Consider the following 27,237-nt stretch of genomic DNA (forward strand, 5'->3'; position numbering starts at 1 on the left):
AACAGTTGTGCTTCAGATTTTTGTGGAAACCATTATACTTGTTTTTTTCCCTCTGGATTCTTTGATGAAATTTAAAAGAGCAGAATTTATTTCAAACAGAATCTTTTTACTGTCTTTACTGTCACTTTTGATCATATAATGCAAATTAATTATTCAAATAATGCTAAATAAAAGTATTAATTTCTTTTTCACAAACAAAATTCATACATGCATACATAAATGACACAAGGCCAAATTTTGGAACCAACACTAGATGAATCTGCCGATCTCAAACTCAAACTGTCCTTTATACTAAAGACCCGAGACCTTTGAGCATGTGTGAGTTTACATGGATAAACACATGCAAACACATACACACAGACTCTGAGGAAACTTTCATTAGTTTGACTGGCTCTTAATAAATCTAAACTGCTTTCCTGCGAGATTCTGTCAACAGAATATGCTGCATTTCATAAATGTGACTGCAAAGATGTTTCAGCAAACTAATCTCGAGAGCGAGAGAGAAAGAAAAGGCAAGAACTGATGCCAACAAAGAACATGACCGCAGGGTCCTCTCTGGCAGAAGCAAAGCATTGTGGGTGGCCAACACCAGCAATAACAGGCTGAATAGCCTTCTGCTAGAGGAGTGGAAGAGAGAGAGAGAGAGAGAGAGAGAGAGAGAGAGAGAGAGAGATGTGGGAAGAGAATCGTCTTGTGTAGTGAGGTGAACTCGCACACACTCTCTAAATTTGAAAGATTTATTCTCTAGATTGTCTTTACTCCTACTTCTAACTTTTGTAGTCAAAGTCCAAGTAAAACATGCAAAAATTTGCCTGCGCAAAACTTGCAAACACAATGCAAAGGTGCTGTGGGTGGTGTTATAGAGAGCTGCAGGGAAGAGGCACTTTTTTAGCACTTCCGGATCCATCGCCCCAAAGTTAACGGGTTTTTGGTTAAATGTCTAAAATAAGCTCTGTGGTGGATAGGGATGCACCATATATCGGCCGCCATATCGGTATCGGCCGATATATGTTCATTTTTATGTTATGGTTTTCGGCTCGATAATAAAATTTGGCTGATATATTAAAGCTGATAAATAATGGATTATTTCCTTCAGCTGAGACAATTTTGAATTGCTTGAAATATGATTGGAATCACTTTGAAAAGGAAGATACAGTTAAGTGTAATGTGCAGCACAAGTCATATAGGAGACATACAATTATGATGAGAACATTATAATTGTGTGCTTGGGACATGGCTTTTAATGGTGAGACTTTTGTTTTTTGTAATCAGGCTCTAAAAAATTCTATATAAATTTGGATTTAGATTTCTCGGCCAATATATCGGTTTTCAGCTTTCAAATATAAACAATTATCGGCCCAAAATTTCATATCGATGCATCCCTAGTGGTGGACACAAGCTCAAAATATTGTCACGTTTTATTCTCAAAAATAAAATAAAATAAAATAAAATAAAATAAAATAAAATAAAATAAAATAAAATAAAATAAAATAAAATAAAATAAAATAAAATAAAATAAAATAAAATAAAATAAAATAAAATAAAATAAAATAAAATAAAATAAAATAAAAATGTAGTTAAAATAATAGTTACAAAATTTAAGAACAGCGAGTAAATTTTCTCCTTGTATTTTGTTGCTGCACGGATCCAATATACTGTTACACATGCGTTTTCTTTGTGTTTATGTTCACTTAAAACATAACCCATTGTGTTTACAAGGATATTTTGACATTTTTTGTGTGTATTTTTCCGTTCAAGTGCAAAAAGACGTGGAAGAGAACTTCAACATCGCGCACTATTCAGTATGAGAGGTGCGCACGTCGTTTTGGATGTGTGTGTGTAGCACAGAAAATGTCTTCTCCCGCTTGAATGCTTTAAAATGACATTAAAATCACTTTTTCTGTGAGCGTGCTTTGGATGTGTGAGCAGCACAGAAAACGGCGTGCAGGTAAAGTCATATTAAAATGCACACAAAGGAATCAAAAAGAGGAATCAAAATTTTAATTTTATAACAAGCATCCAATTCCAGAATAGTCCACTTTTACAGCCTTGTTGGGTCTATAATCGCGCTCTTGCAAACTATTCTAACCCAAACTTTCAGGGAAAATGTTTTTTAATTATAAACTGAAAGAGTTGTCACATGAATCCGGAAGTCATGTGACCGTGGTGTAGTTCGTTTATAGCCCACGTTTAGCTTTATACTTCTGCCGATTGTATTTAGGCTTCAAAACCACCAGTGCATTCTGGGCCGAAGTGAATCTGGGAGCCTTTCTTCACAAACAAACCATCTATTCTGTCCCACACGCCCCGTCAAAGCAAAAACCTCAGTACTGTATAAACGTACTTGACTACGGCGGCACCACAAAGCACACATGAGAAACATCCACTGAAGAAATCCAGTCGGACTGGGTTCCACACACAAGGACATCAGGCCGATGACAACGAGAGCTTTTCTTTGCATTAACAAAGCCATGAATAATAGAAGGGTTTTGCTTGCTTTCACCCTCTGCTTTCTCCTTTTCTTTCACACAAGTTTAGACCAAAATATTTTCTTTTTTTGCAGTTTCTTAGCAACCGCAAATTACAACAGAGAACTGTTCCGATGAGGTCAAAGTCAAAACGTAAAAGCAGAAAGGTGGAAGTGGTTTTGTGGATTAACAGTGAAGATTATGAGTAAAGAACACGCAGATACTCCAAACACAACACAAACACACTGGCTGACGCTCTCGTTACATTGGAAAGTGTGAGCTGGAGTGTTTTCTGCTTTGCGAGTCTAACATCAGTGCCCTGCGCTCAACGTTCTCGCTGAACAACTGGAAGAGAGTCCGACGGTAACGTAAGGAGAAGGTCATGTCGTGTTTTGAGACTGAGTGACTCACCGGCGGTCATTTCTGCGGCGGCGAAACAGTTTTTTAGTGTGTGCGATCTCAGCTTCATTAGGCAGAGGAGGAAAAACCTGCAGACAGAGAGAGAGAACAAACCAGAACACACATCAGAAATGCAACAACAAAATACATCTTTACACTTTATATATATATATATATATATATATATATATATATATATATATATATATATATATATATATATATATATTGTGTGAGTGAATCACACAAAAAATAAAAAAGTGAGATTTTATTTTGCATAAAGTTTTTATTTGTTGGTTTATTTAAAAAGAATTCATATTTTTGTAATTGCAATATTATTTTCATGATAATTATGCACATTTTCCCATAAACTCATCTAGACATTTAATTAAAACTTTTTTTTTTAATTGTGTACAATAAATACAGCCAGGATGGAATATTTTTTGTATTTCTTAATATTTTAATTAAATAATATTTATATGTGCACATTTATATGTGCATATATACATTTATATACACATTTACATATATATCTAGAATATCATATATAGACACACATATGCAATAATTTTATATACATATATATGTTTATATACTGTACATGTGTACGACATACATTCATATACACATACATACATTATATCCTGGTTCTATTTGTACAAAATAGCTTATAACATTAAAGTAATGACATGAAATTGTCAAATATGACCCATTACTTGACATCTGCGCAATTCAATTCAATCAAATACAGATGTTTAGAATCAAGTCCCTCCCTTCATTATTCATAATATTGTTTCACACGAAAATACGATCATTTTGTGCATGTGACTTCACAGGTCAGTCTGCAGTGTGTTCTGCTGTATGAACACGATCTGCAAACACAAGAGAACCACAACATCTACAGCACCATGAACTGAAGATAAGATAAAGTTTGAAAAAGATTTCTCTTGGGTCCTGCAGGAGGTTAAAACGCCAAAGTTTATCGGCCAGATCTGGGAAACAAGTACTGGTGCATGATGGGAAATAAAACTCTAAACTCTGACAACCTTCCATTTCACAGCATAATGGAACATTCTTGAGCTCTGAGCTGCAGTAGTAGCAGCGCACACACACACACACACACACACACACACGCAGACACGCAGACACACACGGTCCTCTGGGTTTCTGTTTCTAACCCTTCTAAGTCTCTGAAGCCAAAACCACTGTATGCTGATTGGCTGCCTCTGATTGGACACAGATGTGGCAGGAGATTAGTGTAATTGGCTGCTTTTCCTTGTCGGCTTGGTAATAAGGGCTTCTAACGCTTAACCCCGCCTCCACACAGAAACACAGCCAAAGTCGGACACAGAGAGTCGCCAGCCATCACGTTTATTACAAAAAACAACTGAAACTTTAGAAAATAAACCTCCGGATGCATTCATAATGATAAATACACTGCGTCAGAGACCTGGCTGGACCTTCACCGACCCATACTGAAGTAAAAACTTCTGAAAACTCATTCAGAAATGAAAACTGTCATCATTAAATCACTCTCATGTGGTTTTAAACCTGTATTACATACTTTCTTCAGCCGAAACACTAACAGTGAATGTTTGAAGAATATTCTGGCCTCTCTTTTACATATAAAGGCCAGTCTACATGACTATAAGAAGGGTTATTGTAATAAACAGCTTGAAATGCAAATGAACATTTATAAAATCCAAAGCACTTTACATAAGCTGAAAACCCTATTTCATCATGATAGTTACGCACATTTTGCCTGAAGCTTTCTTCACTGCAATGCATCTATTTTTTTATATTATTTTCAACATGATTTTCAAAACGGTAACATAATAATATGTGTAATTATAAAAAATTAAGTTCATTTTTGTACAGCAAACACAAATATAATGCATTTAAAAAATAAAATAATACTACCGGTTAAAAGTTTGGAATAATTAAGATTTTTTTTAAAGTCTCTTCTTTTAAATAAAATCTTGTTCAGTAAAATCAGTAATATTGTGAAATAATATTACAATTTAAAATAACTATTTTCTATGTGATTATATGTTAAAATGTAATTTATTCCTGTGATCAAAGCTGGATTTTCAGCATCATTACTCCAGTCTTCAGTGTCACATGATCCTTCAGAAATGATTTTGAAAACATAAAAAATGTTTTTGATCGGCAGTGTATATATTTTGTCTCACATTTTATATTTGCTTGACAATAATGAGATATAACCTGACATTTGAGCAATGATTACAATCCAATGGAATACACATAGCTAAAAACAAGACCCACCTTACATTATTGATAACATTTGTTTCACATGCCGAAACTCCTGAATTCAGGAGAATTGGATATGATGAGTTCAGATGTGCCTCAGATGTCCATATTTAAAACTGGCCAATATCAGATACCAAAAAGTCTCATCTAATAAGCATTTTGCTGTTTACATGCAAGCAACAAGATCTGATCTGTGCCAGATGTCTGTGGAAAACAAGCGAACACAGAACTGTGAACGCAGCCGTAGAGACAACGGAAAGACTTGTGAGGTTACGACTGTCATTTTGGGTTTCGCCCCATCAGAATCCATCAAGTCTGAGTTTCTAAAATCATGAGGAACTTCCTCCGCGGCTGAGAGAGGTGTGTCCGCAAACCTCCATTCATCTCCAGTGTGTGTGTGTGTGTGTGTGGAGCTACTGTTGCAGTCCTGCAGGATGTCACAAGTTGGACGTCTCTGCTGTAATGTTCTCCAGATGATAATCGCAACCACACGAAACACATTCAGACTTCAAAGCGCCTAAATATGTCAATATTTACACAAGCGTGAAACGAAGGAAAGCGAGGCACGAGTTTTCGTTTGACATGATTAAAGTCCTCAATTATTATTCTTGTGCACAAAAAAAATTCTTCTTGTTATAATTCTTTAAAGGAAGCGCAAAGAAATCAGGTTTTGTTTGAACGTACACTGAGACATATTTTGAAATACATACAGCCACAAATGTAAGCATCCGAACAGGTATGTGATGAATAATTACTGCAGAATAAAGGACAGCAGGGAGGAGGCCTTTTGTTTATTTTAAATAAGGGTTCGTTGTTTTTTTAAAATGTGAAACAATACGAATGAGTGTGTGTGTCCTGTGCAGGACGGCTGACAGATCAAAGCCAGTGACACACACGCACACACTCAGTTGGGCAAGTCCCCGCTGAGTGTGACCTTTGACCCCCGGGCTGCAGGACTGTTGGTCAGTGCAGATGTGACTAGAGAGGGCGGGAAAGGAAACGTATGCATACCGCCACATTCCAGAGGTCAAAGGTCACAACGGAATCCATGTTCACAGAGTGCCTTACAAGACTCCTCCCACTCTGACCTGATTGGTCATAATGATGATGTAACCGTGAGAACTCAGTCAGTCAAATGTCTACTCCTCCCATTCCATCTGTATACCAGGATATAACATTGACTAGAGAACTTTGTCGTGTTGCCTAAAATAGCAATAAACAGTATAATAATAAAAAATTATTAGAAATACAGTATTGTATGAATAATAAAATGAATAAAATAAGATATAAATAAAATGGTGCATTACAGTATTTATGGTTAAATAACGTGTGACATTTAATTTTAAGATATTATTTGACCATAATATATGAAACATACTTAATAAAAATGTGTATATATGTGTATATATGTGCATATGTATATATATATATATATATATAACATATATTTGGATTAAAACTATACACATATATATGCACACACACATGCAATTAATAAAAAAAATATTTATATAATAATAATAAATAATTTAATTTAATAATTAAATTATATACGCGCACACACACACACACACACACACACACACACACACACACACACACACACACACACATATATATATACACACACACACACACACACACACACACACACACACACACACACACACACACACACACACACACACACACACACACACGCACACACACGCACACACATACATAGTAAAATATGATTGGAAAATTTGTATAAAAATTTAAAAGAAAAAGTTAAAACAAATAACGTATAACAATATCTAACACTAACCACAAAATTCTACACAGCTATAAACTATAACTTGGCTAACTAACAAACTGAAAACACAAACGACAAAAAAGAAAAGAGAGACACGTTTCACTTTCAATTGGAGCTTCAGTTCTATAATGTGATACGAGACAATTCAAAAGACTTTGTATGCATTTCGTTTGACTTTTTGACAAGCTATATTTGAATTATTTCCATTAGCCACCAAGTATAACACACACCAAGTCTCCGAGTCAGTGTAATGGTTCATATTGGCCAGGGTGGGTATGACGACGCGTGACACCGGCCCTAGAATCATCACAACCATCAGAGCTAACGAGATCGACCCAGCTCAAGAAAACTCATCCAAGAAAATGACACTGAGAAAGAGCATGAACTCTCCCTGCCACAGATGATATTAGAGGGTTATGGAATTGAAAACGCTGTGGATTAAGACATTAACCTGAAGCGAGTGAAGACGTTTCCCATCAGAGGACGCTGACGAACCGTGACAGAGAGAATATTACATCCTCTGATTTAAACAGTCCGAGCGGAACAAATTTCAGAAAGATTAGCCAGAGAGGCTCTACAGGTCTTTAATATTACACTCCAGCAGCTTTTAAACTCTCAAATTGAATGTGGAATTGGAAACGGTGAACATACCGCTGGAAACATCTGCAAATAATAATTCAAACTGCTGATTTCAAATTATTCATAGAAAAGTGCTTTTACTTGAACCCACTTGGTATTCAAACTAGTCCATACATGTTCTTAACTCCAACCAAGAACCATGTTTACAGTATCTAGCTGATTTCCTGCGCTGTGATTGGCTGTGTGTTTGATCCAGTCTCTGAGGGCAATAGAGTGCATTAGTGCATTAATAATTAAGAATTATTAAAGCCATAAACTAACGAGTTGAAATCACAACACTACAAACTTTGATTTGAAGGGGAAAAGTTTTTGAAAATCCGTCAAAAATACAAAGGTACAAGACTGTGTACTTAACAGCTTTATTGAGGGAAAGAACTACAATCCCATGAAGCATTGCAAACAGCATAATTGAATTAAAAACAAAGGTGAAATATAAAACTACTCATTTAGAAAATGTTGATTACATCTATAAAAGCAATAAATTTAAGTTTATTGCAAAACTGTCAAATATATTACGTCATTCGCAGTGATTCATAAGAGTGGGCGGAGCTAAAGAGCTATTTGGGCGTTTTGCTTGTTCCGACTCTCTGATTGGTCATTTTCTGCACAGCATCATGGGTAATGTAGTTTATCCCCAGGAATTCCACAGTTAAACACGATTATTTTAAAAACTAAGCTGAAATAATGTGTGCTGACGACTTCAGCAGAAGCAAATACCATCGATTAACAACCTCGTAGCTCACTGTACGGCTGTTTCTCAAGTATTATAAGTTATTGTTCAAAGTCAATTTTTGCATATTCAAGTTTTTACTTACAGAAACCGACTGTTGCACTCTATACGGAGGGTTTGCTCACACTGCCAAAAAAATCTTATTTGGCAGTGTTATTTTAGCTTTTATTTTAGTTTTATTAATATTAATATTTAATTTTTATAGTTATATTTTTAGTTTGATTTTTTGTAATTTCGTTACTGTATGTGCTTTTGTCATTTTATTAGTTTTTTTAAAATAAATATTACTATTTAGGGTTAAATTTCAGTTTTAGTTTTATTTATTTACAGTTAATAATTTTACTGCTTAAACAAACTTATTTCAGTTTATTGCCAAAATTGCTAACATTTGCGTTTAGTTTAAGTTTTTCAACTAATATATAATTTTTATACCAGAAATGTGTTCATAGTTTAGTTAACGATCATGATCCTGATTCGGCAAAACAGAAACTTAAAATTTCAAGCATTTTCTTTTGCAATTCAGACAACAAAAACATAAAAGGATATAATGCACGGAACGGATGCACCAAAAATATCTGATATTTGCAGGCTGCCTGAACAAAGCCGGAGCGTCCCGTGTGAGATGTGTTGGTATGAGCCTGTGATTCTAAACTTAGCGTTCACTGGACAGAGACGGTTCTTTGTTAGCATCACTATTGCAGGATGACTGAAGCCGTCACCTCTGGTATTAACGTGACCCTTTTCCTGTTCACGAGTCGGTGTCACGACATTCCGGATAATGATGTGGAATTCCAAGAGGGAAAGTGACACAGGAATTCCTGCGCCGCTAGCGGGGTGGAATGAGGAAGACAATGAACCATCAGTCAAAGTGCCGAACACTTGGCATGCGACCATGACCAGAGAGAGAGAGAGAGAGAGAGAGAGAGAGAGAGAGAGAGAGAGAGAGAGAGAGAGAGAGAGAGAGAGAGAGAGAGAGAGAGAGAGAGAGAGAGAGAGAGAGAGAGAGAGAGAGAGAGAGAGAGAGAGAGAGAGAGAGAGAGAGAGAGAGAGAGAGAGAGAGAGAGAGACAGACAGACAATCGAAGTATATTAACTGTACACACTCACACAGTGCAGCTGACACACACATACAGTAAACAATGAAAAGTTTTCCAAAGAGAAAGAAAAGGAGGGAATGAGAAACAGGGTTCCCACACCTTTTGACCAATGAATGTCAACGACTTTTTCCAATCTTTCATGATTACTGGTCAGAGTTGTCATCATTAATCTATTAATTAATTGAAATATAGCTGAAATGAAAATAAAAAATATATAAATAGATGAAAAATGTTAACTTATTTTATTAATTTTAATTAGTTGCAAAGACAACATTTCTAATTTTCGTTTAAGTTGAAGCAATAAAATTAAGAATAAAACAACTTAAAACCAAATAGAATTAGAAAAATAGAATATGATAAATATAATTTTTTTTATAAAATGTCAAAAGCACATAAAATTACTTAAACTATCATGTAACCCCATAATGTGTGACACATACTAAATAAAGACTTGGCACACCGGGGAGTTATGCAGTTGTGGGGTATCCTGGGTGGTTTTCAGAATGTTGCTATATGGTTGCTAGCCTGTTCTGGCGGTAACCAGGGAGTTGCTATGCGGTTGCTAGGCTGTTCAGATTGATCACCAGGGAGTTATTTTGTGGGTGCTAGGCAGCTATGATTTGTCACCAGGTAGTTGCTATGCAGTTGCTTGGCTGTTCAGGTTGATCACAAATTCTATGCATTTGTTAAGCTGTTCTGCTTGGTCACCAGGGAGTTGATATGAGGTTGCTAGGCTGTTCTGTTTGGTCACCAGGGAGTTGCTATGCAGTTGCCAGGCTGTTCTGCTTGGTCACTAGGGAGTTGCTATGATGTTGCTAGGCTGTTCTTCTTGTGATCAGGGAGTTGCTATGAGGTTGCTAGGCTGTTCTTCTTGGTCACCAAGGAGTTGCCATGAGGGTAATTTGGCATTCAGGTTAATCACAAACACTGTTCTGCTTGGTCACCATGGAAATGCTATATGGTTGCTAGTCTGTTCTGGTTGGTCACCAGGGAGTTGCTATGCAGTTCATGTGCAGTTCCTGGGCTGTTCTGCTTGGTCACCAGCAAGTTGCTATGAGGTTACTAGGCTGTTCTGATTGGTCACCAGGCAGTTGCTAAGCTGTTCTGGATGTTTACCAGGGAGTTGCTATGCAGTTGCTAGGGAAGAGTTGCTTAGTAACAGCACACAAACGCAGTAGGACGAAGCACAAACTGAACTTTAATACTCTCACTGTGGGATGATAGTACTAGTGCTGCACTAAGAAGACACTGAAAATATGTGTCTCTCTTTTTATCACTAAAAATAGCTGTATTTCATCTTTAAAGCACCAAGGTTTTGTAACATGACACGTCATACAGTCGCTTGAATCGGCCAACTAGCATCCACCCACAAATTCCACAACTCCCAACAGACGGCTCCGCATCCAAGCTTCCCTCACTGACCTCCTCATTCCAGCGTTACGACAGAGAGAGCAGGTAAGATCTGTGTCTCGTCTGGTTGACAATCACAGGAAAGCGAGGGTGTGTGTGTGTGTGTGTGTGTGAGAGCTGCCAGGGTCTCGCTCTCTCGCTCTCTCTCTCCGTCTCTGCTCCTGTTGAGCTGCACGTAGATCAGGGGAGCGAGCGCTCAGTGTCTGGCCGCCACAGGCCTTTTGTTCTGCAGGAACTAGACATGTCTATAGTATCTGACCCATCACAGACGCACCGCTGATCTCACACACACACACACACACAGTATGTAGATGCATACGAGTCAAAATATATGATGCAAAAAAACTAAACAAGAAATAAATACTTTGACTGAGAACACAGCTGAGATGACACACATGCAAAGATTAATCAATGTTCATCATTAGATTATGTTTACTAATGCATTAACTAACAACTGAGACCTTATTGTAAAGCGTTACTGATTTAACTACATGGTTGAAGTGCAATTCACAAACACACACAGACACACACAGACACACATACAGCGACAGACACGCAGACAGACACACACACAGAGACAGACACGCAGACAGACACACACACACGCGCACACACGTGACAAATACAGACGCACACACATGCATACAGACACAGACGCACACACATGTATACAGACACACACACAGACAGACACAGACGCACACACATGTATACAGACACACACAGACAGACAGACAGACACACACACACACACGTATACAGACACACACACAGACAGACACAGACGAATACACACGCATACACATGTATACAGACACAGACACGCACACAGACAGACAGACGCGCACACACACGCACACACATGTATACAGACACACACACAGACAGATGCAAACACACGCATACACACGTATACAGACACACACACACACACACACAGATGCACACACACACACACACACACACACACACACACAGATGCACACACAGACAGACACACATGCACGCACAGACACACACGTACGCACAGACACAAAGACACGCAGGCAAAGAGACACACACACACACACACACACACACACACACACAGACACGCACGCACACACACACACAGACAGACACAGACAGACACACACACACACACACGCACAGACAGACACACACACACGCACACACACACACACACAGACAGACACACACACACACACACACACACACACAGACAGACACATATACACATTTAATCTTAAACAAGGTCATGCTATTGATTTTCCGCTTTTTATCTAAATTACTATAAAACAAATTCTAAAAGAAAACAATATTTACTGTTTTCATGAATCATTTTAACTTTAGTCCTCAATGCGAGGTTTAGTCAGACTTACCAGTAACACTTTACAATCAGGTCTCATTTAACATTAGTTAACATGAAATATCAATGAACAAAACTTCTACAGCATTTATTAATCTTAGCTAATGTTAATTTCAAGTCAAAAAGTGCATAAATATTAGTTAACATTAGTTTATATTATTTAACTAATATAAAGGTACAATGAACAATTGTATTTTTATTAACTAACATTAGCAAAGATTAATAAATGCTGTATGTACGTTGCACATTGTTAGTTTATGTTAACTAATGCATTAAGTAATGTTAACAAATGAGACTATAATAAAGTGCTATCTGATTTAACTAACTTCTGGGTTAAAGTACAGTTAGGTAAACGATCACACACACACACACACACACACACACACACACACACACACACACACCTCCATCTATACGGAAACAGACAGACTGACTCTGACCTTATTGGAAACGGAGCTAATTTTGTGGGAATGACGGGAAGAGTGAACGTGATAAAACACACACACACACAGGGTATCACTTCCTTCAGCTCTGTATTAAAGACAATTAAAGTTTACAATGCACAGAAACATCCGCTCACAATGACACACACCAAACAAACACACAACAGCACACAATATAAACACACCAGCCAAACACTCAGATAAAGTGTGTGTGTGTGTGTGAGAGAGAGAGAGAGAGAGAGAGAGAGAGAGAGAGTGTGTGTGTGTGTGTGCGTGCATATTTGTGTGTGTGTGTATGTGTGTGTTAGTGTGAGTGTGTGTGCGTGCATATGTGTCTGTGTGAGTGTGTGTGTGTTAGTGTGTGTGTGTATGCGTGCGCGCGTGTGAGTGTGCATGTGTGTCTGTGTGAGTGTGTGTGTTAGTGTGTGTTAGTATGTGTGTATGTTAGTGTGTGTATGCGTGCATGTTAGTGTGTGTGTATGCGTGCGTGCGTGTTAGTGTGAGTGTGTGTGCGCGTGTGTGTGTGTGTATGTGTGTGTTAGTGTGAGTGTATGAGAGTGTGTGTGTTAGTGTGTGTGTATGCGTGTATGTTAGTGTGTGTGTATGCGTGCATGTTAGTGTGTGTGAGTGTGTGTGTGTGCGCGCGGGTTAGTGTGTGTGTGTGTGTTAGTGTGTGTGTAAGTGTTAGAGTGTGTGTGCCAGTGCCACAAGGCATTTGTATCTGGCAGATATTGTTGATCAGGTGACAAACAATAGAGCAACACTTCAAAAGCACTCGCCTGACACACAACACACAAGATATCAGTGCGTTCATGGATTAGAGATCACAGAAATAAATCATTCATGCCAATAATTATTTCACACGACTCTGACAGGTGAAGATTCTTAAACTCAGACGCATAATAAACATCTGTCAGTCATGTATGTAAATGAGCTCGGTTTTGATTGGCTGACATCTGTGTTCCTCACACTGTTTTATGGACCGTGATGATGATTTTCCATAATAATTATTAAATCTAGTTAAGTATGTATATATGCATGTAATTTTCACTAGCATTCAAAAGTTTCGTCTCAGTACATTTAACATCGTTCTCTTCTGACTTCGCTGTTGCAGGAAACAGGAACACAAATGATATTTGCTATGGTTTCTCAAGTTTACTCGAATATGATTTTCGTCCACGCTCCAATTTTAACATCCAACAACGTTCAACCAGTAAACAAGGAGAAAGACGAGTAAGAACAATGGCTGGCATCACACACACTCCACCCTGTCTGCCAGCGCCGCGTAACAGACACACACACACACACACACGTCTGTGCCTGCGGACGACCTCTGACCTGCCACATCTCGCTGTCTGGACAGACGGGTGCAGGGAGAAAGGGAGAAAGGGAGAAAGAAAGAAAGAAAGAAAGAAAGAAAGAAAGAAAGAAAGACAGAAAGAAAGAAAGAAAGAAAGAAAAAGAAAGAAAGAAAGCTCTGCTCCATTAGTGATGTCATCATGAAAGCACTAGATGGCGTCGACGAGCAGAAACAAACTACAGCATTACTTTACCATCACTGACATACTATTATAGTTTTTATTAACATTTTTAACTCGGTTTTATTTTATATTTTCTGTTCTCATATTAATTTGAAACTTTTAGTAATTTTGCTATTTGTTTTTGTCATTTTTATTATTATCATTTTTTTTTAAAAATACATCTATATTTATTGTTAACGTAAAAATACGAACATTAAAATGCAGATAGTACTGATTTGCAGGATAGTGTCTAGCCAAATGAATGACTAAAAATCATCTTAATTTATAATTCATGCACTTTCATGTTCATACATCTATAAACTGCTGTAGCAATTTCATGATCTCACACACTATTCGAGAAGAACAGTACTAAAACACTTAATTCTGTGTCTGAATGTAGACAAACTCAGTTTAGCTCGAAGTGGACAACTCACTAACACTAAGTAGATCCTTCTCAGTGGAAACAACACATTACTGTGCAGAAATGACCATCACAGTAACACACACACACACACACACACAGTCGAATTGTGACGTCACCACTAGATGTCAGTGTCGGATCAGTTAAAATAAAACCACTTTCAGTGTCTGGACACTAGAGGGAGCTTCTGTTCACACACACACAGACACACACACACACACACAGACACACAGACAGACGCAGACACACACACACACACAGACACACACACACACACACACACACACACACACACAAGAAAACATGAGATCACATGAGAGTTCAGAATAAGTGAACTGCAGCAGAGATCATTTAACACTCATCCTCGAGTTCGTCTTCTATCAGGAAACTGGAGTAAGAGTTTCTTACTGGCAGACTGGGCAGGAATTTCTCCATGTTTTCCAGGTCAATACCATCATCATCATCATCATCATCATCATTCTCGAATTTGCCCTTTATCATCCTGTGAACAAACAGACATGACAAAACGACGGCTTGTTTTTGTTTTTCATTTTTGAACACGAAGCATCAAATAAGTAAATATATGAACTATTATGTATAATGATTGTTTCTGGGGCTTTAAGACTTTTACATTTAAAGTTTTCATAACATCTTAAACCTGTAAAGCCTTACATATTAAATAATAGGCAGAAAAAAAACTTTTTTTCCCTACAAAATATGACAAAATACGACAAAAATCTGTAGGTGTGTTTTTGTTGAGCATCATATTTTAGCTTTTATGGCTCATATACTATGATATAGTGAGAATTTGGAGGTCATAACATTTTAACATGATTTAAAAAAAAAAAAAAAAAAAAAAAATGGATAATCAAGTAAAGCTAAGTTGCATCAGTCCAGTAAGTGTTCCCCTTAAAATATTACTACCAATATAAACATCATTCTTGCACTTACTTTATAAAACCAGCAAAAGGACGTTTTTGCAATTATCCTAAAAGGCATTTTACTTGCTAAATAAAAAAGTCTAAACTATCAATTTAGATAGTTGATCATTTAGAGGCCTTAGAAATGCGTTTATATTAAATATGACAGAAGGCATTACTGTGTTACACTCCCTCAATGCATTTATTTGGCACTGACAGCCTTCGTCCAGCAGAGGTCAGTAGTGAGCAGAGCGCCACACAAACACACGGCCACACCCCATTACAGCACAACAATACTGGACATTACACTATTGTGTGTACTCCAACATTCAAAACTCCCTCACATGCAGATTTACATGTCAAAAGAAACAAATATAAGTGTGACTGTGGCTCCGCCGGCAGCCCTGTGTTAATGTGAGACGCTTCAGACTGTATGTGTCTGATCTCAGGTCAGTGTTGTTTAGAGGAGCGTCTCTCTCACCCTTCTCGGTCAATGTGCGGGAGGTGTTTCGGTGTGCCTCTGTACGGCCTCCTGTGAAACTGAGAGAAATCCAGTTTCTCCGGCTGCATGTCCCACGTAGCGCCTCTGTGAACACAAACCACACAAACCATACATCACACACCCGTAGGAATCCTTGACTATACTAACTATATATTTACACACTTGAACTAGGTCATATTCAGCCCTAAAATCACTAGTTTATTTTGCTTACAGAAAATGCATCATGACTATTTTGATGACATGCTCATTCAACCTCAAGAAACTCTAGATACTCTGATATGCTAAAGTCACTGTGGAGATGCTAATTAGCTCATGCACATTCTTCATAAAATCCGCTGAATAAATTAAAACAAACTCAGAGCTTGTTTTGAAAGGGAATATGGAGCTCTGAATGGATTAAAGTGGCGTTACTCTAATTCATGCATCTGAAACCTGTGTGTAAAAACTAAAATAAAACACAGTGACAGTAAAGACATTTATAATGTTACAAAAGATTTCTATTTTAAATAGATGTGGATCTTTAAAGCTTTCTATTCATCAAAGATTCCTGGACAAAATGTATTAAGTTTCCATAAAATATTCCACATCACAAATGTTTTCAGAAATGTTTCTTGATCATCAAATCATCATATTAGAATGATTTCTGAAGGATCATATGACACTGAAGACTGGAGTAATGATGCTGAAAATTCAGCTTTGATCACAGGAATAAATTACATTTTAATATACATTCAAATAGAAAACAGCTATTGTGTTAATACTCCACAATATACATGTTTTACTGTATTTTTGATCAAATAAATAGTCTTGGTGAGCAGAAGAGACTTCTTTCAAAAACATTAAAAAATCTTATTGACCCCAAACTTTTGAACAGTGTATCTTCAGGTAATGTAAGAATCTTGACTGTAGACATTACATATTTCCGAGTAAAACAGGGTATTTATTGAGAATATTTTGATTCTATTCAACAGGATTTGGTTTGGAAAAAGAGGTTTTAGAGGTGGGCAAAGTTATTACATTTTGATGAAAGATTTCTTAACCTGCAATGATGAATCGTGCCGAATTACAACATAAATAGGGTCAGTTTTTATTTGATGCTAACTTCAACACTGATGTTTACACACGAGAGAGAGAGAGAGAGAGAGAGAGAGAGAGAGAGAGAGAGAGAGAGAGAGAGAGAGAGAGAGAGAGAGAGAGAGAGAGAGAGAGAGAGGCCTGAAGGTGGAGGTGAAGCCCTCAGTTATTAAATTTAGCCATAACGAGTTATAAATTAGACTGCAAAGCACAAGCAGAAAAGCCAGGGCAGAAAATATGAACACCTATATCGACCATTCACAAGCTATTTTACTTTATTGCACTCTATTCACTAAACAAAGAGGTAAATGAATTGCGTTTCTAGTGTGCGTTTCTATAGTACTATAGTATGTATTATAGTAAAACTATATGATATAGGGATGTAAAAATCTAATTGTGATTTTTCTGATAAAAATTGTGATTGCAATTTTAAAACGATTCCAAGCTTGCTGTGCTTGTTAGTAGGACTGCACAATTTGGCCAAAAATGTTGAGATTATATATCATATATATATTAATATTATATGAATAAATAAATAAATATAAATTACTAAATAAAAATATGAAATATTACTATTCTAATATTTCACTGTAAAATAAAAAGAATTGTATTTAAGAAACATAATAATATAATAATAATAATAATAATAATAATAATAATAATGGTTAAATTTACATTACAACAGTAAAATGACAATACAAATATTTATTGGTGTCTTAATTTCTATATCCTTTCAAATATTAAATCATCAAAGCACAGGGAGCCTGAGAAGAAGAGTATGGGAAGAAGAGTAAGGGAAGAAGAGTATGGGAAGAAGAGTATGGGAAGAAGAGTATGGGAAGAAGAGTGTGGGAAGAAGAGTGTGGGAAGAAGAGTAAGGGAAGAAGAGTGTGGGAAGAAGAGTGTGGGAAGAAGAGTGTGGGAAGAAGAGTGTGGGAAGAAGAGTGTGGGAAGAAGAGTATGAGAAGAAGAGTGTGGGAAGAAGAGTGTGGGAAGAAGAGTGTGGGAAGAAGAGTGTGGGAAGAAGAGTGTGGGAAGAAGAGTAAGGGAAGAAGAGTAAGGGAAGAAGAGTAAGGGAAGAAGAGTAAGGGAAGAAGAGTATGGGAAGAAGAGTATGGGAAGAAGAGTAAGGGAAGAAGAGTATGGGAAGAAGAGGAAGAAGAGTATGGGAAGAAGAGTATTGGAAGAAGAGTAAGGGAAGAAGAGTATGGGAAGAAGAGTATGGGAAGAAGAGTAAGGGAAGAAGAGTATGGGAAGAAGAGTATTGGAAGAAGAGTATGGTTAGAAGAGTATGGGAAGAAGAGTATTGGAAGAAGAGTATGGTTAGAAGAGTATGGGAAGAAGAGTATTGGAAGAAGAGTATGGTTAGAAGAGTATGGGAAGAAGAGTATGGGAAGAAGAGTATGAGAAGAAGAGTATTGGAAGAAGAGTATGGGAAGAAGAGTATGGGAAGAAGAGTATGGGAAGAAGAGTAAGGGAAGAAGAGTATGGGAAGAAGAGTATGGGAAGAAGAGTATGGGAAGAAGAGTAAGGGAAGAAGAGTAAGGGAAGAAGAGTATGGGAAGAAGAGTATGGGAAGAAGAGTATGGGAAGAAGAGTAAGGGAAGAAGAGTATGGGAAGAAGAGTAAGGGAAGAAGAGTATGGGAAGAAGAGTATGGGAAGAAGAGTAAGGGAAGAAGAGTATGGGAAGAAGAGTAAGGGAAGAAGAGTATGGGAAGAAAGTGCATGCACATTATAAGTGACAGATGCAGAGATGCAGTTCATGTGACGCAGTGTTTACTGTGAACCGAGACGCTCGGAAACACTAAAAACGTGGAAATCAACACAGTGCCACGTTTCATTTTGGAACACACAGTGCATTTTTAAAAAAAAAATTAAATCAGCCTTTACATATCACGATTATGGTTTTATTTTAGTTTATCATGCAGCCCTGCTATGATATGTCATTATTTACACCACTAGATTTATTACTCGTGTGTGTATGAATCTTACCCATGACAGTCCAGGTTAGCAGCCCAAATGTCCGTTCCCAGGATGTCCAAAGAACAGTCCTTGTTTCCATTCTAAAACACACATGCAAATGCAGAAACATTGTGAAAGTTTAAAAAGGTAGAATCCAGTGTAGAAAGTGAGTCAGTGCATGCGTGTTGTTTAATCTCACCTTTGCTGGAGCTCTGAACTGGTTGTTTCGTCCTCTGCTGTCTGATCTAGAACCAGAACCGGGCCGAGAACCTGAACTGGGTCTAGAACCGGTGCTGCCATTACTACTGTGCTCCCAATCATCCTGAGAGAGAAGAAGATTCATTCAGATACATTCACTAAATCATCCAACATTACAGGATACATTTAAAAAGCAATCTTTTCAAGCTGACCGAAGTTTGATGTGCTAGTTTGTAAAACTGTACCATTTGGCCAAAGTTTTGTGATTATATATCATTATTTCTATAATAATAATAATAATAATAATAATAATAATTATTATTATTATTATTATTAAATAAATATATAAAAATTACAAAAAAAAAAAAAACTAAATAAGAAATATTACTATTAGTATTATGGTCTGCCAGTTTTAACAAAAACAAAATATTTTCATTTGCTGAAATAAAATGAATAAATAACTTTCATGAATCCAATATAACAAAAATAAATGTTCTCACACTGAGAAACGTTTTGAGTTTCTCACATTTTACATTAACTCTGGAAACTGGAAAATGCTGACACTACAATTAAAAACTAAATATGTAGAAACTAAAACTAAATTGAATCTAGAAAATACTACAAAAGATATCAGATAAAATAAATAAATAAATAAATAAATAAATAAATAAATAAATGAAAACTACACTGAAAAGGACAAACTTATAATTTAGGAAAACAACTATAGCAAATATCAAAAGCCACTAAATAAAGCGTTACACAAACACAAAGCTTGTGAACTAAACAAAATGTAATACAAAAAAGTTTTTCTTTATTAGAACATGCAGTGCATGTTGAGGAAGTCAAATGAGATTTCAATTCAGTCAAAGCAGGCACCAGTTCACCAGACGCTACTGAGCATGTGCAGAACCGAAGCACGTGACACGGGATTTAGGGCTTTCACACACAACCTCAGTGACCTCATCACAGTGACCTCAGAGCACAATACTGGCACTGTGTCATTCACAATGCTCTCTCTCTCACACACACACACACACACACAACACAGTACATCTAACCTTCTCACGTGTGTCATGTATCATCTTTAATATTTAATGTACACACAAATTAACCATATGGCTGACAGCTTTAGTCTGCTCCAGTGTCACTATGGAGGGAACATTCAGAACCCAGTGATGCATCAGTCTGGAAAAACTAGACAGTTTGTGCGTGAGTGCACAGAAACCTGTTAAAAGAATGAAAGAACTGCAGAAGATCAGCTCTTAAAGAGGTTTTATTCTGCTTTTTCACATGTTTAACTTTCTTCAGTGTGAGATGTTGCTGTTTGAGCATGAAAAAGCTCTGCAAAGTTACAAAGTTCTCTATATCAGTGTCAGTGTTTCTGAACTCCCTGAAATGAACAAACCCTTCACAATATTCCTCATTTGAATAATTAATATGCAGAATAAAGGGGCGGGGCCTGGTCGAGTTAGTTAGTAGTGTGTTGAATCTCATGGTAAGGGGCGGGACATTTCCCAAACACAATCGAAGCGCTTGACCAATCACAACACACTGCTCCAGCCGACCAATCAGAGCACAGTGTGCTTTTCAGAAGGAGGGGCTTCATAGAGACAGGAAGTAAACAGAGCGTTACTGACAGACTGGGAAGAGAGGAGCTGCAACAATGACAAATATGAGAAAAATAATGTTGCATGAAAACTAATAAAGTCCAGAAACAAAACTAAGACTTTGAAAAAGGGCATAATAGCACTGATCTATATAATGACACATAATGTCACTCTATATAGATCAGTGCATAATACATGTAGGTCCTTTTTAAGGCTCATTCACACCAAGGATGATAACAAAAAAGATATAGTTTTAAAAATCATATATAGCAGATATATATATAGCATATAATAGCAGAGTCCACACCACAGCTATAACCATAATGGCACAGGGGAAAGATATCGTCGGAATCACTTTCAGAACAATTTTTTCCCAACTAATGAACTATAAAAACACTGACAGCCAGTCAGAATCCATCCTGCTTTAACAATCTTGAGTATTTAAAGAGACAACATGCTTATAATAATCCAAAATGGCACACTTCATGTGCACTTACAGTCCTGTGGACTTACAATGGCCACCGTGTGTGTGTCCACATGACCATAGGGTGTCCCATTTGCCATTTTAGGTTTCAGAAGGGTCAAAGTGGCATTATTTCACAAAAGCATGGACCAGGAGGAAGATCACGAGGGCTTAGGGATCCATTTGGGACAAGGCCATAGTTAATGTTCTTGGCGTGAAGAGGCCTTTCCTCAACAAAATTCTCAAACTATCACCAGTACTTGGGATGAAACAGAAAAATTACTAGAAACTGACTCGCATGCTACAGAACAGAGACCCTGAGAGGACATGATGATGAAATGGGAGGTAAATTACATCATATATTTGCTTTTGCATTCGCTTGCAAAAGTTTTGCATTCTCTCAAAAAACGTTTGCGCGCAAAACAAAAGTTTTACAATCAAATGCAAAGCTTTTGTGAAACAATGTAAAACAACTTTTCTTACTATACAGCTCCCCTTATGGCAACAAGTATGCCATGCACACTTGTATTTTGTTCCACATTGCAGTCTGACACATTTCTGAATAATATGAAGCAGGTAATCAAGGAAACGTCCAGAAAGGTGTGCTGAGGATAGTATGAGGTAAACTCTGCAGGACAGCGGCCCTCCAGGACTGAGTCTGGACACCCCTGGTCTACCAGAAAAGGCAAAACACCCGTGACATACTACTTACTACTTACTATGATCTGGAACGCTCTAACACTAATGTCACACACTATTCTGAAGTGTTACAGAAAGTAAGTGCTAGTTTGATGTTTATGATGTTTTATTTGTCCATCCATTAATATCCATAAAGTAATGAATGCATGCAACATTTCTGATGACAAACACATATTTTGATGAAAACCTAGAGATTCATTTTCAAACATTTCCCTAAACAACTCACTAAATTATGTTTTGGGGGTAATTTCTCAGACAAATTTGCTATTCAGATAAAAAATTTGAATAGTCTGACAGCCCTAGTTTCTACGCATATTCAACAGATACACTGTGTCTGCACAGCTTCATCAATTCTAATAAGAGCAGTTTACTTCTGACGAGCAGCTTGTGTTGGGTGTGGACAGGCTGTTACAGAATAGTTATGGATCAGATGCACACACACACACGAAAACTCACTGGTTTGGACGAGCCCCTGTCCCGTGAGGACGACCAGCTCCCATCAATCTTATCACTGCAGTTTTCTGTCCACTGAGAGAGAGAGACATATACAGAGAAAGACAGAGAGAGAGTGATTGTTTATATTGTCACAAATAAGTAAACTATATATATATATGGGACAGGGTCTGTTGTGCCCGTGAGGTGTGGGACGGGGTCTGTTGTGCCCGTGAGGTGTGGGACGGGGTCTGTTGTACCTGTGAGGTGCGGGGTCTGTTGTACCCGTGAGGTGCGGGGTCTGCTGTACCAGTGAGGTGTGGGGTCTGCTGTACCAGTGAGGTGTGGGACGGTGTCTGTTGTACCAGTGAGGTGCGGGACGGGGTCTGTTTTACCTGTGAGGTGCGGGACGGGGTCTGTTGTACCAGTGAGGTGCGGGACGGGGTCTGTTGTACCAGTGAGGTGCGGGACGGGGTCTGTTGTACCAGTGAGGTGCGGGACGGGGTCTGTTTTACCTGTGAGGTGCGGGACGGGGTCTGTTGTACCAGTGAGGTGCGGGACGGGGTCTGTTTTACCTGTGAGGTGCGGGACGGGGTCTGTTTTACCTGTGAGGTGCGGGACGGGGTCTGTTGTACCAGTGAGGTGCGAGGTCTGTTGTACCCGTGAGGTGCGGGACGGGGTCTGTTGTACCAGTGAGGTGCGGGACGGGGTCTGTTGTACCCATGAGGTGCGGGACGGGGTCTGTTGTACCAGTGAGGTGTGGGACGGGGTCTGTTGTACCAGTGAGGTGCGGGACGGGGTCTGTTGTACCAGTGAGGTGCGAGGTCTGTTGTACCCGTGAAGTGCGGGACGGGGTCTGTTGTACCAGTGAGGTGCGGGACGGGGTCTGTTGTACCCATGAGGTGCGGGACGGGGTCTGTTGTACCAGTGAGGTGTGGGACGGGGTCTGTTGTACCCATGAGGTGCGGGACGGGGTCTGTTTTACCTGTGAGGTGCGGGACGGGGTCTGTTTTACCTGTGAGGTGAGGGACGGGGTCTGTTGTACCAGTGAGGTGCGAGGTCTGTTGTACCCGTGAGGTGTGGGACGGGGTCTGTTGTACCAGTGAGGTGCGGGACGGGGTCTGTTGTACCCATGAGGTGCGGGACGGGGTCTGTTGTACCAGTGAGGTGTGGGACGGGGTCTGTTGTACCAGTGAGGTGCGGGACGGGGTCTGTTGTACCAGTGAGGTGCGAGGTCTGTTGTACCCGTGAGGTGCGGGACGGGGTCTGTTGTACCAGTGAGGTGCGGGACGGGGTCTGTTGTACCCATGAGGTGCGGGACGGGGTCTGTTGTACCAGTGAGGTGTGGGACGGGGTCTGTTGTACCCATGAGGTGCGGGACGGGGTCTGTTTTACCTGTGAGGTGCGGGACGGGGTCTGTTTTACCTGTGAGGTGCGGGACGGGGTCTGTTGTACCAGTGAGGTGCGAGGTCTGTTGTACCCGTGAGGTGCGGGACGGGGTCTGTTGTACCAGTGAGGTGCGGGACGGGGTCTGTTGTACCCATGAGGTGCGGGACGGGGTCTGTTGTACCAGTGAGGTGTGGGACGGGGTCTGTTGTACCAGTGAGGTGCGGGGTCTGTTGTACCAGTGAGGTGTGGGACGGGGTCTGTTGTACCCGTGAGGTGTGGGACGGGGTCTGTTGTACCCGTGAGGTGTGGGACGGGGTCTGTTGTACCCGTGAGGTGTGGGACGGGGTCTGTTGTACCCGTGAGGGGTGGGACGGGGTCTGTTGTACCTGTGAGGTGTGGGACGGGGTCTGTTGTACCTGTGAGGTGTGGGACTGGATCTTGTCCACATCCTGCTCTGTTTCGGTCTTGTCGCTCAGGAGTCCCTGCACCTGGTACTCGAGCACGTAGCTGTCGATGAAGCGCTCCAGCTCCTCGATCTCCTGCGAGCGAGTGCTTCCCGCCTCTGACGACGCTGATGCTACCGATGAGCTCTCCATGGCAACCAGCCCACAGTGGGGGAGGGGGAGCTGTGGGCGGGGCAAACACAAAAAGGAAATTGTTAGTAATCTGAATAATAATGTGAATTGACATATCAAATGGACAATATACATTTTTTAATAATATACTTATGTTAATTCGCAATTACTTTTATTATATAAAGTTAAAGGGGTGGTATAATGCCCTTTTCATAAGATATAAAATAAGTCTTTGATGTCCCAAGAATGTGTATGTGAAGTTTTATCTCAAAATACCCCACAGATATTTTTATATAGCATGTTAAAATTGAGGATGAGCAAAAACGCACCGTTTTGTGTCTGTTCCTTTAAATGCAAATGAGCTGCTGCTCCCCGCACAGAGGGCGGAGCTACAACAACCTTTCAAAAACCTTTAGCCTTTTATGTTCAAACCGGAGTCAGACAATGATGGAGAGACTCAAGAAGTGACAACATGGACAACAAGCAACAGGACATTTCTGAATGGTTAGTTGATGAATTTATGTATCTTATGTGTAGTTATCTTCTAGTCATTGATTAGCATATTCTGTCATGATAAACTGTAAGTCACATTCCCGGGGGCGGGGTTTATGTAAATTTTAGGGTTGGTGATGTCACTAACCCGGAAGTAATGTCATGTAGTCCCTACCAGCCGTTTGTTGTAGTCCTTAAAAAGCAATTTCTTATACATCTCCCTTTGCTTTGAACTTTGAGCGTTTGAGATGTTGTTTATGCTCAAACAGCAACATTACACACTAACTAAAGTTAGAAAAGTGAAATCATAATCAACCACCCCTTTAAGCAACATTAAGCAAAACACTGACATTTTATTTTTGACATAAAAATGTGTGACAGCTGTTAATGGTATGTTAAGCATTTTAAAATGTAAAAATGAAAAATTTAAAATCATTCTGAAATGATCAAAACTTTTGAACACAAGATAATCACAACTTCTCAACATGTCCAGCAGCCTCAGAGAATAAACATATTGCTTGTTGACAGGCAGGACTGTGAGATGTCATTGGCTGCTCATGCTTCAGTGCAGATCAGTGACATCGACCCCCGACTGAGACTCACTCAGACTGTGACGCCGCAGCTCAGCCGCAGTTCAGCCGCATCACCAGTCTAACTCATCAAGTCCTGTCCGCTTCTGCTTTACCAGTCCATCTGTCTCTCCTCTCATCTTTCTCCCTCAATCTGTTTCTGCTCTCACTTTCTTTACTGTTATACTATTATATTATTGTTATATAGTACTATATATAGTCAAAAAGATTGGGGTCATTTAGATTTTTTACTTTTTGAAAGAAATTAATACTTTTATGCATAAAGGATGCATTAAACTGATCAAAAGTGACAGTAAAGACACAATGTTACAAAAATGTATAAAGACAATGTCATAAAATATTTATATTTCAAATAAATGCTGTTCTTTAGAACTTTCTATCATGTGGAGAAAAAAGTATCAGTTTCCACACAAATATTCCGCATCACAACTGTTTTCAACATTGATAATAATAATAAAAGTTTCTTGAGCAGCAAATAATCATATTAGAATGATTTCTGAAGGATCATGTGACACTGAAGACTGGAGTAATGGTGCTAAAAATTCAGCTTTGATCACAGGAATATATCAATTTAACATTCACATAGAAAATGGTGTCATTTTAAATTATAATAATATTTCACAATATTACTGTTTTTATGGTGTTTTTCGATCAAATAAATGCAGCCATACACACACACACACACACACAGTAAATTATTTCATTTTAAATCAAAAGGCAATACTTTAAAAAAATATTTTTTTTGCCTTTATTATGATAGGACAGTATAGAGTGGACAGGAAAGGTCCACGAGCTGGGACTCGGACTCAGGTTGCCTGAAGCGCGACGGCGCTACATGTCGGCGCTGCCCACGAGGGCATCGGCACCTCCAGCAAAAAACATACTTAAGCAAAATTAACGTTTCCGCATTTAATTGTTCTTGCGTAATTCAAATTAAAAAGTAACATTTCTCTTTCACAGCTTTAAAAATAAACTGATGAAATCAGTGGAGACACTGGATACGTTCTGGTTAAAGTAACTTAATATTAGTAAAGTGAAATATAATTTTTACTTTGATAAGTAATTAGGCAAAAGTATTCAGTTTCATTAGTGCTCAGGTAAAGTACAAATTCCCCCCAAAAAAGGCTCAATTACAGTTCCAAGCAACTAAAGTAACAAAAGTACAATTACTCAAGTGCTCCTCCACTGGGATTTGCATGACCATCGCTCTGGGTCGGTGAGATGATGGGCCCTGCTTACGGCCAGGTGAGAGAGAGAGTGTGTGAGAGAGAGAGAGGCTTTAATCTGGTCTTAAGTCACTACTTGAATATTGGCCAAGCAAAGAGGATTTACAACTGGAGCAGCACCATCTTACACTACACATTCAGAATAACACACACTCGAGATCTGCTCATATTTAAGATGATTTACTCGCTTTAAGCAACTGTTCTTTGTACCACCCGTGATCTGTCAATTGATCCTTTGTTTAAAAATTCATCATGATGCCAAACATAGAGCACTAAAGCAACCAGAGATCTGACACTCAAATAAATCTTGATATTAATCAGCCTTATTCAATCTACAATATTGAATCTATATTTTAATCAGAAAGTCTAATTATTACCAAACAGTAGCAAGCTAGATAAGAATTTCTCATTCCAAGAAAAAGGCATTTCTAACTCCATATTCACTGCTATATATATATATATATATATATATATATATATATATATATATATATATATATATATATATATATATATATATATATATATATATATATATATATATAT

At 38.5% G+C, this 27,237-nt stretch overlaps 1 protein-coding gene across 3 annotated transcripts in view; it reads right to left on the bottom strand.

The window, feature by feature from the left end:
• The window catches only part of ctif (CBP80/20-dependent translation initiation factor), a 68,974-nt gene that overhangs the window by 25,718 nt on the left and 16,019 nt on the right, over positions 1-27,237 (bottom strand). For all 3 annotated transcript variants that reach the window (XM_084137799.1, XM_084137798.1, XM_084137797.1), the window contains exons 2-8: positions 24,225-24,434; positions 22,444-22,515; positions 19,220-19,342; positions 19,051-19,121; positions 15,963-16,067; positions 14,970-15,063; positions 2,880-2,956 (exon numbers count right to left, since the gene is read on the bottom strand). In XM_084137799.1, the coding sequence (XP_083993925.1) occupies positions 2,880-2,956; positions 14,970-15,063; positions 15,963-16,067; positions 19,051-19,121; positions 19,220-19,342; positions 22,444-22,515; positions 24,225-24,404 (722 nt within the window). In that variant the 5' untranslated portion in view covers positions 24,405-24,434. The remainder of the gene's footprint in view (positions 1-2,879; positions 2,957-14,969; positions 15,064-15,962; positions 16,068-19,050; positions 19,122-19,219; positions 19,343-22,443; positions 22,516-24,224; positions 24,435-27,237) is intronic.

This window comes from Abramis brama, assembly GCF_963993115.1.
Source record: "Abramis brama genome assembly, chromosome: 15".
Taxonomy (NCBI): domain Eukaryota; kingdom Metazoa; phylum Chordata; class Actinopteri; order Cypriniformes; family Leuciscidae; genus Abramis; species Abramis brama.